The sequence below is a fragment of the Peromyscus eremicus genome, chromosome 16_21 (genome assembly GCF_949786415.1).
Source record: "Peromyscus eremicus chromosome 16_21, PerEre_H2_v1, whole genome shotgun sequence".
NCBI lineage: Eukaryota > Metazoa > Chordata > Mammalia > Rodentia > Cricetidae > Peromyscus > Peromyscus eremicus.
In genome coordinates, this window is record NC_081432.1 from 17019183 (window position 1) to 17033267 (window position 14085).

A 14085-nucleotide genomic window follows, 5' to 3' on the forward strand; every position below is an offset into this window, starting at 1 on the left:
AGTTACAATGCTGAGTTCAATGTTTAAGACAATAAACTATCGAGAAAGGCATGATAATGAATCTTGTCTTGGTGTGAAGAGAATTCAGTACATAGAGCTGGCATACAAATGGAGTCCATATTTACCATCACTCTATTCCACTGGTGGAGAAGAGTAAATACCTCCCGCTCGGCAGACAGAAAGACCAGAGAATGGAATGAGTATTAGAAAAGATTCATGCTGAAGAGTTTAGGAGGAGAATCAGTTGATGAGGAGGAGAGTGGAAATTTAGTCTTCACCAAGGGTGGAGAAAGTGACTGCCAATACCCTTCCATGTGAGGTATGTGCTTCAGGTCATTACCACTAACACCACATACCAACTTTCTGCTTTGGTGCTGGGTCTAGAAACAAACACTTGATCATGCATGGACTTTTTTTCATTTTCATGTGTATATGTATGTTACGCATACGTATATACATGTTCACATGTATGTGCAGGTGTGTATGTATGTGCATGGGGGTGAAGGCTCAAGGTCGATCCACCTTATCCATCAAAGCAGGGTCTTTCAGTCAAACCAACAGCTCCAAAGATGCCCACTCTCCCTATCCAGCTTGCTCTGGGCGGTCCTCTATTCCTGCCTTTCAAAGCTGGAACTATTGGCCGATTACCATGCCTGTCCAGCAGTGACGCATGTTCTAGGAATCTGAATTATGGACTGACCATGCTTGCAGAGAATCACATTCCCCATTGAGCCATCTCTCCTCCAGCCCCCATGTAGACTTTTCAAACAGAACAGAAGTTAGAGAACTAAGCCAAACATTGTATCATTGCAGATCTATTGCCAGCTGACAGGATTGCTCTTCACATGCTACCAAATAGAGCCTCAGCGTGTTCCACTGAAGACCAGATGGGGTAGACAGGAAAGGACCCCACAGTGCAGTCTTACCATGAGCACATGACCAGTTGACCAAGAGGCCTCCTAAGTAAACCCATAAAGCCTTGAGAGGCTAGATGCAGTGGTAAGATGCTTGCTTAATGTTCACAATGCCCTAGGTTTGATCTCCGCATTGTGTAGTAATTGCCTCTGAGATTTAAAAAAAAAACAAAAAAAACCTTTCTTTTTGCAGGGAAGCTTACTAAGACACTGGATGGTCTAAGGGAAGGTAAAAACATTCCATCCTGTAGGGAAACTCATTAAGCTCAGGAGGTAAACAACACAAACGCATCAGGAAGTCCCTGAAACTGACCAGATTCACTAGGCCCTACCCTTCCCAAATGTAGGCAAGTGGTAAGGACAGTTAACAGATGCTCTTAGACCATTTGAACTGCTTGAAAGAAGCTCAGACCGACAAGGCTAGCCCTGGAAAGGATACTCTTAACTGTTGAGCTGCCTGTAGGCTGTACAGTGTGCTCCAAGTTTCCAGCTTTTGTAAGCTGTCACCCATGCTGGGGTGGGCTTCGGTGATGCAGCTGACTGAGTCATTTCTGTTTCTGTAAGTAACCCCTCATCCAAACTCTTGTAAGTAACCCTAATAAAACCCACCCATTTCCCTAGTTGAACTTCGATTGTATCATTGCTTTGATCTATTGTCAATTCCTTTTCTGAAGTAAATAGATGCTTGCTCACCTATCCCCAGGAATAGTGTCAAATGACACCCTAACATTACAATAAAATGGTAAGACTTCAATTTGTTTTCCATATGTAAATAAATTCAGATCTAGGTTTATAGCTACCTTGAAGAAAAGAAGTTTGTACACATAAAACAAAATATTTGTGGAGTTTAAGTATTAATTTTCATTACCTTTTGAGAGCTTCTTGAAATACAGGATCCAAAGTCACCCTAAAAACAAACAAACAGAGAGACAAACGTTTAACAAGAATGAAGGAATCTCTCCCTTATATTTACCTCGGCAATAGTTCAAAACACACACTATCAATGCACTCAAAAGCAAAAACATTGGCACCAACTTAGGAGATTATAATAAAATGCATTAGAAAAAGAACCCAGCTTCAGAGAATGCTTAGATAAATACAGAACATAGGAAAACTCACACCAAATCAAAGCAATAACACAGCCTTGATGTGATACTTAAAAATGAACTTTTAAGGGGCTGGAGAGATGGCTCAGTGGTTAACTGCTTGTTTCACTACCCTGAGGACCTGAGTTTAGATCCCACACCCACATAACAGGCAGGGTATGATCTTACACTGTGTGGGGCAGAGATATGAGGGTTATTAGTATCTGCTGATTACAGCCTCACTGAAAAACACAAGCTATAGGTTCAACGAGGACCCTGCTTCAAAGAAATAAGGTGGCAAGTGATAGAGTAGGATGTCTTTCCTCTGGGCTTCTCCTGTATGCACAGGAGATGTAAATATATAACACACACACACAAAACGAACTTGTACAAAAATATTTTAAAAAGCACGACCTGGAATTTGAAATGATTGTGCTCAAGAGATAGAAATGAGCAGCTGTAATGAAGATGATTTTTAAATATATATTTAAAACACCTGTGTTTGAAAACACAGGCACAGGAATCCATCCTCGGAATCCATATTCATCCACAGCTCTCATGATGAATTCATTATCGTCTTTCAAGGTTCATTACTGTCAGTACCATTTGCCAAGGGCCATAGCATCCAGGCACATATAAGCTGAAAGCCTAATTATGCATGAGATACCATGAGATGATGCCTGTAACAGCATCAGCCCCTCAAAACAGACAACTCCAGATCCTCTCGGCGTTTAGCATATCAAGAGGAAGGTACAGGCTGACTATGCTTTCATAAAATGCCAATATATCCCACCAGGTACCAACTACATTTCCTATCCAAAGACAGTAATATGTATAGGACCCAAAGCACTCCAATTAGATCAGTTTATTTACAGAGAATGCAAATAAAGAGTAGACTTCGCAGTTAGTTCTCACTATGCTTGACAAACACAAGGAACTTTGCTCCATTAAAAGCTATACAAATTGATGTCGGAAAGATCATTTTCGTCAGTCTTGAAAATCCATTCTCAAGTCATAAGGAAGTCAATCTTTTATTTCTTTTGGCTGTACAAGCAATTGAACCTGGGACCTCACAAGTAATAGGCAAATACTCTACCATTGAGCCATACATAGCCCAAACCCTAATAATTTAATCTACAATTTCAAGCCTCGATTCAGTGTTCTAAAAAGAAAATAGAAGAAAATTAACATTTGTAAAACCTTTATATTAACCTTGGTGTGTCTGCTACATTTTCTCATTGAATCTTCTAAATAAGTTTAATACAATGAGTGTTCACTGTAGAAAATGTGTAAAAGACAAGACTACAACCCAATTACTTACAGAGAACTTAAAATGTGGGTTTAGTGTTTTCTTTCAGTACACTCAACCACACACATTTCTGGAAGCAAGGTTAGGATTGGACCATGGACATAGTCTATGCTGCCTGTATTCCTTAAACATGGAATCATCTTTTCATATACTGACCTTGGAAGACACGATCTTAACATCTTCATTGTAGTCTCCACATTTTCACGAGAAAATCTGTTCAAACACTTATTGTTTTAAAGATGTATTTCATTTTTATTTATGTGTAAATGCACGTGCATGAAGATATCTTTGGAGGCCAGAAGAAGGTATCAGATTCCCCTGAAATTGGAGTTACAGGCAGTTGTAGACTGCCTGACCTGGGTGCTGGGAACTGAACTTGAGTCTTCTGCATCAGCAGTGTCTGGGCTCTTAAGCACTAAGCCAACTCTCCAGTTCTCAAATAATTTTTGAAAGTTCTAAGTTGCTTTCTGCTTTTCAGGTACACCTAACCTTTCAATAATACCCTGGCATAAAAGTCTTGACATTTATAACTGCTCATTTCCTTAAGTGAAAGTCAACAAAATAAATTTCTAAGGAAGAGACATCTTCTGCATGGTACTTGCCCATCATCTCTCTGCTATGAGGGCAAAAATAGATATAGCTCATCAAAAAAATAATTAACCATATAGTTAATGTAAGTGCCTCTTTCTCTAACACTGACAAATGTATCTTGGCATTTGTGTGTGTGTGTGTGTGTGTGTGTGTGTGTGTGTGTGTACTTTTGTGCCCTGGGGAACAAACTCAGAGCATGCTGGGCAGCAGGTGCCCTGCCACTGAGATATTCCTGCAGCCCCCTAACCCTATTCATAGTGAGAACAGTATCTATTTTCTATTCTATTTTTTCTGCTGCTGAGCAATTTAAAAATTTAAAGTGATTCGTGTTCACTTAGGAGATGTGTGGTTTTCTTATTGATCTGTGAGGGCTCTCTATTCAATAGAGACATTAATCACTCATCTATGGTAATTATATAATATTCCCGTGCATCTTCACAGTCTCTTACTTGTACTTCAGCTGGGTTCATAATGGCTTCTGATGCACAGAAATTTACACTTGATGTAGTCAAACTATAGATTATTTATTTTGTGGTGTTTCTCGGGACTCCCGGGCTTTGAAAGGTCTTCCAAATACCAATTAAATGGCTGATACTTGTCTTCCGAGTCCTGGCACCATTCACCCTGGCTTGTTTGTTAACTCCCATGGTGTTCAGGGTGGATGTGGCAGAGCTTACACACAAGGCTGTATCTTCCCTCATTTCTAGAGGGTATCCAGGAGCAATGGCAACAGCCTGTAATGACCTCCCTAGTCAACAACTCCAAAAGAGCTCCCCCATTCATGGCACTGGGCCTTTTATTTGCTAGCCTGTAATTCTGGTAGGGGCTTTGTCCCTCCTTTTTAGGACAATTACATTTTAAGCGCGCGCGCACACACACACACACATGCTTCTACAACAATAAGTTCTTATACAGTTTTTTGAAAATTATTTAGCATTACTTATTCCTCTTCTGCCTTTCCATCCCCCACAGCCCAACTTAACCCTTCCTGTTCCATTATTTCCCCGTAACCCTTTAAAACACTGCTTTCTGTCTCCCCTCCCGTGAAAGGGCCCCCTCCACGGCCTCTTACTAATTTTCTGACCTTTCCAGGTATTCTACATGGAACACACATATCTGAAGAGTCAAGGCTGATATCCACAAAAGAGAGAAAGGGTAGTGTTTGTCTTTCTGGGTCTGGGTTACTTTATTCCGGATGATTGCTTCTAGCTTTATCCACTCACCTGTAACTTTCATAAATTTGTTTTTCTTAACAGCTGAATGATATTTCATGGTATAAATATATAGGGGTGAGTATAATCAAAGCACACTTGATTAAAAACTCTCAAAATGTATTAAAAATTCAAAACTACACATTTCATTGTACTTCGTCTCTGCAGAACTTCTCCGGGGGACCCATTGGCTCTGAGATCACTTTCACACCTGAGCAAACCAACGTTGATGTTGCTTCCTCACTGACTCATTGTTAGACAGTGAACAAAATGTTCTTACTTCAGTACCAAGCTGAGGACATGTGCTCAGCAATACAACTGGACACGACTTGGGCCTCTCCATCTCTCTCCTCTGACCCACCCATCAGTTCCTGTGAAACCGGAAGTACTCACCAAGAGCAAAGGCAACAGCCTGTAATGCCTGGGTGAAACACTAATAGTGAAACTTCATAAAATGTGTAACATTGGGAAGGATCAATACCTAACTCCAGCTTCGTTTTCAAACTTTTCTTAGGTTTTGTCATCTACTTCTTAGCTAGTTAGTTCCACATCACTTCTCAACACAGTGGTTCTTAGGATGCCCTTTGCTCACAGTAAACACTCTCACTTTTTAAAATTAATTTTGTGCACTGACTTGTCATACATATATAATGCGTTCTGACCACACACACACACACACACACACACACACACACACACACACACACACACACACACCTACACACCTTTCAGCCTCCCTTCTTTATAATTGTGTTTCTCACATTCATATCTTTTTATTTTGTGACCCACTGAGTTTAACCAGCCCCATCTGGTTAGGAACTGTCCATTGGAATCTGGTGGGTTCAGCAGTGAGTACACAATTGAAGACAATGATTCCCCTGTCCCAGAATCTATCGGTAGCCCACAGTTCAGCAGGGAAGGGTAGGACCACAGGAGCCCTTCTCCCATCCATGATTGACAGCTGGCTGAGCCTACCTCATGCAGGCACAGAGCTAGTAACTATGGGGACCTTATCACTCTCATTGTTTTACATGCTTTATTGCATAAGTCACACCTTCCAAGCAATGCTTTCTGATGATGATGAGCAAAGACAGCTTCATTTGCAACTCAGTAAAGGTCTGATGTCTGCTAGAGCTTGAAGCAACAAGTCTTTACAATGTTACAGATGCATCCTTCCCATCTTGTCTTTTGAGGGTAAGTACTTTTATCTCCGCTTCACACAGAAAACTGTTTTTTAAAATTAGAATTGCCCCCAAATCATCCAGATACAACAGGGCAAAGCCCCAAGGTACAGTTTAGTTAGTTGTTCAGTTCCTTTTGCATTGTGAAGATTCTGTTACTGGACAAGTCAGCCAGGCTCCATCACAGTGTATGTTTCTACCCAAACACAGTCATATACATGTTTAGACCTTATAACGCGGTCTCTTTTCAAAGTAAAGCAACACATGGTAGCTATTTTCTCAGCTCACCTTAGAGGACACAGATCTACCATTAGCCCCCACTGAAACACTCATCCATGTTGCTATAGAAAATAGACTCTGTAGGAGAGTCCATGGCCGGGACTTTTTCTAAGTCATCCTGAGGAAGAGAGGACAAGGTCCTTCAGTGCTGTGGCCATGGAAGGCATTGACACCACGTCAGCAAAGGGCAGGAAGTGGAGAGAAGCTTCTGGAAGAAGGCAACCAACAGCAGCGGGGAAGATGGAGGTAACCATGGGAGCAGAACAGGAGGAGAAAGCCGGAGTCGGATGCTAATGATCCCTTCCTGTCCTCCTCCTTCCCCAGACAGCCGTTAGAGCTGAGGTATCTGCGGGCACGTACATCACATACAAGGGCTGTATAGTGGCTGTCGTCTATGGTTACCAGCCAGGCTTCAGTCCATATCTCCCTCCCTCTAGCCCTCCACAGCATGCAAACACAAGTCTGCTTCTACCCACCTAACCCTGAGTAGATGTATGTCATCTGCTCTGTTCTAGAATGCTTTTGCTTGAGCAATTGCTGCAAAAGATTATAGGAAATAAAAGATAGGAATAAGAAAGAAAGAAAAAAAAACCTACAAGCTCCAGTTTAAGAAGCCTGCTCCCAGGAGAAGCTGACCTTCCTGCTCCCAGGAGAAGCTGACCTTCCTGCTCCCAGGAGAAGCTGCCGTTTTGCTCCACCTGCAGGTCAGTTCGACCTCTTCTAAGAGAACAATCTTAGAACCTCCTGTACTTTCTCCCTGTACCCTGACGAGAGTTTCAAATCCTGTCCATCCCAAACCTCTCTAAACTTCAAAAAGATACAGATCTGACCCACTTCTCCATTCCATGTCCCAGGAGAGGCCTAAGAGTCTCCTGGAAGTGACCTCCAAGACAAAGGCTTCACAAAACTCACCCAATATCCATCCTCCCTAATCACCGGCTTTACCGAAACCTTCCCCCACTCCCAGAGTCCTGCCTCTAACCAAATTTGCCTTCCCCTAATCCAATTCTGCCAGCCAGTTCAGAGTCATATGCTTGTGATAAACGGACGTATTTAAATAGAATAAATTAAACAGGATGAAATTAGTTATAATTCATTTTAGTACAATAGACTTTAAATAGAAAATATCCCCCCGTGTCTTTTTCATACACCAGGTTTTGTATCCAAGGTTCCCAGAGAAACAAGCATGTGTGATTCTTCACCATGATCATGGTGCTACTGAAAATGGAAGGCACAGTGTGGTGCCAAGACCTCATATTTTATCTGTTGGTCTGCAAAACAATCGGGGAATAGTAGAAGAGACATAGATAGATAGATAGGTATACATACATACATACATACATACATACATACATACATAAAACAATGAGCAAAGAGCTCTTCAACTTGCCCAGAGTTACCACACAGTTTGGTCAGGGGCAGCAGAGGCTCCAGGCAGAACTTCTGGAACTGGGCCAGAGTGCTTTCAAGTTCCAGACACTGACTGACGCCTCCAGAACCAGTGGTTTCTAAACTCTGGTGTCTGCAAGACTCACAGAGGCAACTGGGCTCCTTTCCCAGCTATTACTCTCCAATAAGACCATCCTGAGGTCCAGAGCAATCCTCCTAAGACTGTCTCACACAACCCCCATGTCTTTCTTAACTGAATCATCTCTTCAAGTAATGGGCAGGAAAGTGTGGATCAAATCCCATCTGAGTTTATTTAAAAAGACAGCAACACAGGCAACCTTACTATAAATGCTAAATAAAAAGACTGAATGCACATCAAAACTACATCCAGTGTTATGAATGGATGATTTTCATAATGGCTTATGTCTTAGTAACTGTTCTATTGCTGTGAAAAGACACCACGACCAAGGCAACACTTATGAAAGAAAGCATTTAACTGGGGCTGGCTTACAGTTTCAGCGTTTAATTCATTATCATCATGGTGGGGGCAGGACATGTTGGCACATTGGCAAGAGCTGGAGCAATAGCTGAGAGCTACATCCTGATCCGTAGGCAGAGAGAAAGAAAGAGAGAGGAGGGAGAGGGAGAGGGAGGGAGAGATAGAGAGAGAGAGAGAGTGAGCACTTGGGCCTGGCATGCACTTTTGAAACCTCAAAACCCATCACCAGTGACACACTTCTTCCAAGGCCACATCTACTCCAACAAGGCCATGCCTCTCAATCCTTCTAATTCTTTCAAACAGCTCCACTCCCTGGTGACCAAGCATTCAAATATATGAGCCTATGGGGGCCATTCTTACTCAAACTACCACAGCTAGTTTCCAAAGAGATCTTGAATCTATGATGTTTCCAAGTCTGATACACACATGTGATATTCAGTTACTTGTTGCCAATGATAAAGAATGATTCTACACATTCTATCCATTATATCAAAAATGCTCCACTACCAAGGTGTTCACTCTGTCTGTGAAAAATCGAGGTTAGTTGTGTAAAGACCATGAATTGTTAAATGGAGAGTCAGTCCTTGCATGTGTTAGAGCTGCCACCAAGACCTTTCATATGTAATGAGTCTTTCTCTATCCTACCCTCCAACTCCCAAATGATGACACAGAGACTTCTTATTAATTATGAAAGCTTGGCCTATAGCTTAGGCTTGTTCTTAACTAGCTCTTATAACTTAAATTAACCCAGGCTGTGGGATAATGCTCTTGTACACTGTTTTTTTTTTTTTAAAGCTGATTGGTCAGTAGCCAGACAGGAAGTATAGGTGGGGCAAACAGACAAGGAGAATGCTGGGAAGAAGAAGGGTGGAGTGAGGAGTCGCCAGCCAGACACAGAGGAAGCAAGATGACAAGGCAGAACTGAAAAAAGGTACCAAGCCAGGTAGCTAAACATAGGTAAGAATTATGGGATAATTTAAGTGTAAGAGCTAGTCAATAATAAGCTGAGCTAATGGCTGAGCAGTTATAATTAATATAAGCTTCTAAGCGATTATTATATAAGCAGCTGTGGGACTGCACAGGGCCAGGCAGGACTGGAAGAAACATTCCAACTACAAACTCATTTATATTAATCTACATTCTATCACGTGGCATTACCTCTCTTCCATCTTACACCTCCTGTTTCCACTCCATGTCTCCTGGTGTCCTGCCCACCTAGATTCTCCTGTTCCTTCCTCTTCCTGGAAATCTTGCCTATAGCATCTGCCTAGCTATTGGCCATTCAGCTCTTATTACACCAATCACAGCAAATACATCTTCACACAGTGTACAAATATCCCACAACACTCAGACATTTCCTTCATCTTCTTGAAACAGCTCTGTGAATGAGGTACCTTCATTCTCTCCACCTCAGGGGCATGGAAACTGAGGCACACAGAGACTGGTATCTCCCCTGAAGTTCCAGCTAAGAAGATAAAGAGGCCTAAGTTCAAGACCAAGTTTAGTCATTCCATGGCCCAAAGAATTTCAACATCATAGTGTCTGAGGGCTTCCATCTGCCACCAAGAGCATGGGGTGAAATAAACCTTCATTGTGGCCATCACCAGAATCAAGCAAGGCACCTGCAAACCACTCCACGAGGGGTTATTATTTGTATTGTTCTACTTTGTTTTGCTTTGCAGTGATTTTTTTTTAATTTAACAATAACATTAATTATGGAGATCACTGGCTGCTCTAAAGTGGTGATTTTCTTTAATGAATAAAGAGAAAGGAAACGGATGCTGTGTTGGCAACGGAAGAAGAGGAGCAGCCTCCTCAAACAACTGTACGTTTACTATGCCACCGGGATGAACCACGTCTAGAGTCAGGAATGCATGCTTATCTCATTTTACAAATTAAGAACCAGACACTAACAAAACCCAGATACTTTCTTGCCTAGCCTCCCTGCTCTCCCCTGTTTATAGACAAAGATCCTAAGGCCCTCCTAGATACACACTTTCCATAGGCTTGACTTTACTATTTTGGCTTTTGAGACAATGTTTCACTATAACACAGGCTAAGGTTGGCCTGGAACTCACTCGGTAGCCCAATCTACCATCAAATTTGTAGTGATCCTCCTGGGTAGGGGGATTACAGATGTGCACCACCACAGCTGGCTTAGTTTCCATGTTTGTTGTGGTTTTTTGTTTGTTTGTTTGTTTGTTATTTTTCAAGACAGGGTTTCTCTGTGTAGTGATGCTGTCCTGGATCTCATTCTGTAGACCAGGCTGGCCTTGAACTCAGAGATTCTCCTACTTCTGCCTCCCCGAGTTCTGAGATTAAAGGAGTGTGCCACCAGAGCTTGGAAGTTTTCATGATTTTAATGTTCATTTGAAATAGTAGAAAAAACTGCACAAGAAGGGATGGATTCTTTATGATGCATGCTTCAACCTGAATTTTTGTTTCAATGAAGATAATATGAAAAACTGAAATTCCACATGACAGCAAAATCAGTAAGAAAAAGTTGTTGTTAAAATGTAAAAGAAAAAAGAGAACATGACACCTAAAGAGATTAGCTAGACCAAAGCAGGAGAGGCAGCTTGAAAAACTGAGTCACAGCAGAGCACTACAGCGCTAAGTTTCATGATTATTTCTGAGATGCCTTCAGCCAAGTAATACCGCTTAAATCACAGCCAGCACCTGCCCCAACCTTCCCCCTCTTCCCCCATGTGCATGGGTGTGACACAATGAGATGCCCCCCTCAGACCCACAAATGTTCCTGCCAAAGATGGTGGAAGGCTACTAGAAGGAAGTGCTCCACAAGAGACCTTCTCAGGAGGCTGTTCCAGAACAATCTGAAACTGCAAGGAGCAATACTATCTCCCTGACTCATTCACATGATTAAAATCCAGAACTGTTTTAGTCTGAATTTGATATTTCTATCTCCTTCAAGAGATGAGCCTATGTAAACCTCAAAACCCTGTGGACATACCATTTTATAGGTATTTCAATAAAAGAGACCAAGATCTTTAACATCTATGTGTGCTTGTTACTACAGAGCACGGAACCAATCCACCCCTGACCATCCGGCAAACTCACAGGAGGCTTTTGGAACCATGTCTGAAGGGGAAACTGGGGATAGGGCTCGTTCTTTCTTGTTCACCTATACCTGGCGTAGGGTCTGATATCACCAGCTCCCTAAAATACACACAGATCATGTGGAGAATAGCAAGGGAAAAAAAAAAAAGCTATTTTCGAGACCATCTCATACTGTAGCCTCCGATGGCCTGAAACTTGGAGCGGTCCTCCTACCTCTAGTGTCCCAGAGGCCAAGATCAGAGCTTGCCGTACCATGCCCAGCTTACGAGTGGAGAAGGTGAAGTTATCTTAGTGAAACATAGCTGGAATCCTCGTCGGAGGAGAAGGGGGAGATACGAGAGACAGGAAAGGGAGAGCTTAGTGCAAGGACATCACGTGGAATCTATCATATCATTTTCAACATGGAACCTAGCACATCCTTTTTAACATTGGGGCAAGAGGGCCAAGCCTGAGCCATTAGAATCTAAGATAACACTCATCTGCCTGTAAAGAGAACATAATATAGGAATTTATCCTATAATCTGAATTCAAGGTTTTAAAAATACAGTTAAGTCCTCAAAAGAACATCCCCCAAGCACCAGATGACCAGGCTCTGTTCTAAGGGTTTCGGCACTGGTGCCATAGAGGATTCTCGGGTCGTTCCCCAAACTGTAGTATTGAATCTGCACATCCTATGAATGTCTTCATTCTAGGAAGGATTGTGAGCTACGGGGGCTGTGAGCTGCCACAAACTATAAAGGACAGCAAGACGCCATCCTTATGCCAAGGACATCCTCTGCATGCTAAGGAAAAGAAATAACTTCAGTGCAAGGCAGATCCTGGTGAGGCACATACGGATACACAAAGGCACATACAGAGGAACCACACTCATCTACATCAAGCAAATACAGCTCCTGAATCGAGAACACATAGACAAAGCCACAGAGTAGAGCTTTGCATGGGAAGGGCTCTGTGATTTGGAAAATAGCGGGGGGTGGGGGGGTGAAGTTTAAGGACCCGAGAGGACACCATGGGGCCGCTAACCTGAGACATTTTAACAATTGTGCTGGCTTACGGCATTACAGCGGCCACTTTTCTCAAAACTGGGTGACCAAACACCTGACAAGAAGCAACTTAAAGGAAGGCTTCTTGTAGCTTAAGTTTTCCTGCCTGGCCCACAGTCAGGGCAAATCTCTCTCACCTGCCAGTCCCACAGCCACTCAGACCCGACCAAGTAAACACAGAGACTTATATTGCTTACAAACTGTATGGCCGTGGCAGGCTTCTTGCTAACTGTTCTTACAGCTTAAATTAATCCATTTCCATTAATCTGTACCTTGCCACATGGCTCGTGGCTTACCGACATCTTCATATGCTGTTTGTCATCTTGGCGGCTGGCAGTGTCTCTCTGACTCAGCCTTCCACTTCCCAGCTTTATTCTCCTCCTTGTCCCGCCTACACTTCCTGCCTAGCCAATGGCCAATCAGTGTTTTATTTATTGACTAATTAGCAACACATTTGCCATACAGAACATCCCACAGCAGCTTCTGATGACTGAGCTGGACAGAGCATGGTCCCTTGTGGTGTGGAGCGGCTGCAGGCATGTGACGCTGCTCAGTTCCTTCTGGGTCAGGAAGCAAGGAGAGAGCAGAAAGCAAACCCAGACTATAAATCCTAAGGAGACCATACACCCCCAGTAAACCTACCCCTTCAGGCAGCTTCCACCTCTGAAAGATCCTGCCACTTCCAAAATATCGCCACCAGCTGCGGACCAAGTATTCGAACACATGAGCCCACACTTAACAAGCAGTTTGTTGTGGCCTAACCGACCCCAAGTGCCAGGGAGCAAATTCAGATGTATCATTTTCTCTAATTAATTTCTCTGTTTAGAACGTTTGCTATCATCTAGGGCAATGGTGATCAGTAGTAAGAACTAACTAAAGTCCACAGTGACCCAAAAAGCTTTGTTTTCATGATGGTAGTCTCATGATGAGTTTATTTATCAAATACCTAATTTATATGCAAGGAGATGCTCAGGGTGATACTCTCAATCAGGTCTCTGATTGTGCCTGGCATGCAATGCCCACCCGCCCCCTTGTTCTGGCCTCTTTTTCCAGATTATTCTTACCCTTGTGTTATTTATACATGCCATCATAATGGAACACACACACGCACACATGCACATGCACCTTGTCTTAAGTTTCTCTGGCTATAATAAGTCTTTCATGATGTTTTAGAGTTTTTCAGAAGAACCTATGACTCCTGCAAAATTATAACATCTTGATCCCCAAAACTGACAACAGCCAGATGTGGTGGCACACACCCATCAACTCAGCATTCAGGAGGTGAAGTCCAGAGGATCAGGAGTTCAAGGTCATCCTCAGTGACAGGGCAAGTTCAAAGGCAGATTGGGTCGCCTGAGAATCTGCTCAAAAAACTAAATGAAATAAAAAAAACCTGAAGGATCAGCTAAAATAATAGCTAGGACATGTGCGTATTTCCCCTTCTTCCTCCCCTCCTCCTCTTCCTCCCTTCCTTCTCCTCTTCCTCCCCTCCTCCTTCCCTTCTTC

General features: G+C 42.7%; 1 protein-coding gene across 1 annotated transcript in view; it reads right to left on the reverse strand.

Annotated features, from left to right (window-relative positions):
• Nucleotides 1–14085, reverse strand: part of Ank3 (ankyrin 3) — a 594813-nt gene that overhangs the window by 521141 nt on the left and 59587 nt on the right. The window contains exon 2 of the mRNA XM_059281286.1: nucleotides 1783–1821. Coding sequence (XP_059137269.1) covers nucleotides 1783–1821 — 39 coding nt within the window. The remainder of the gene's footprint in view (nucleotides 1–1782; nucleotides 1822–14085) is intronic.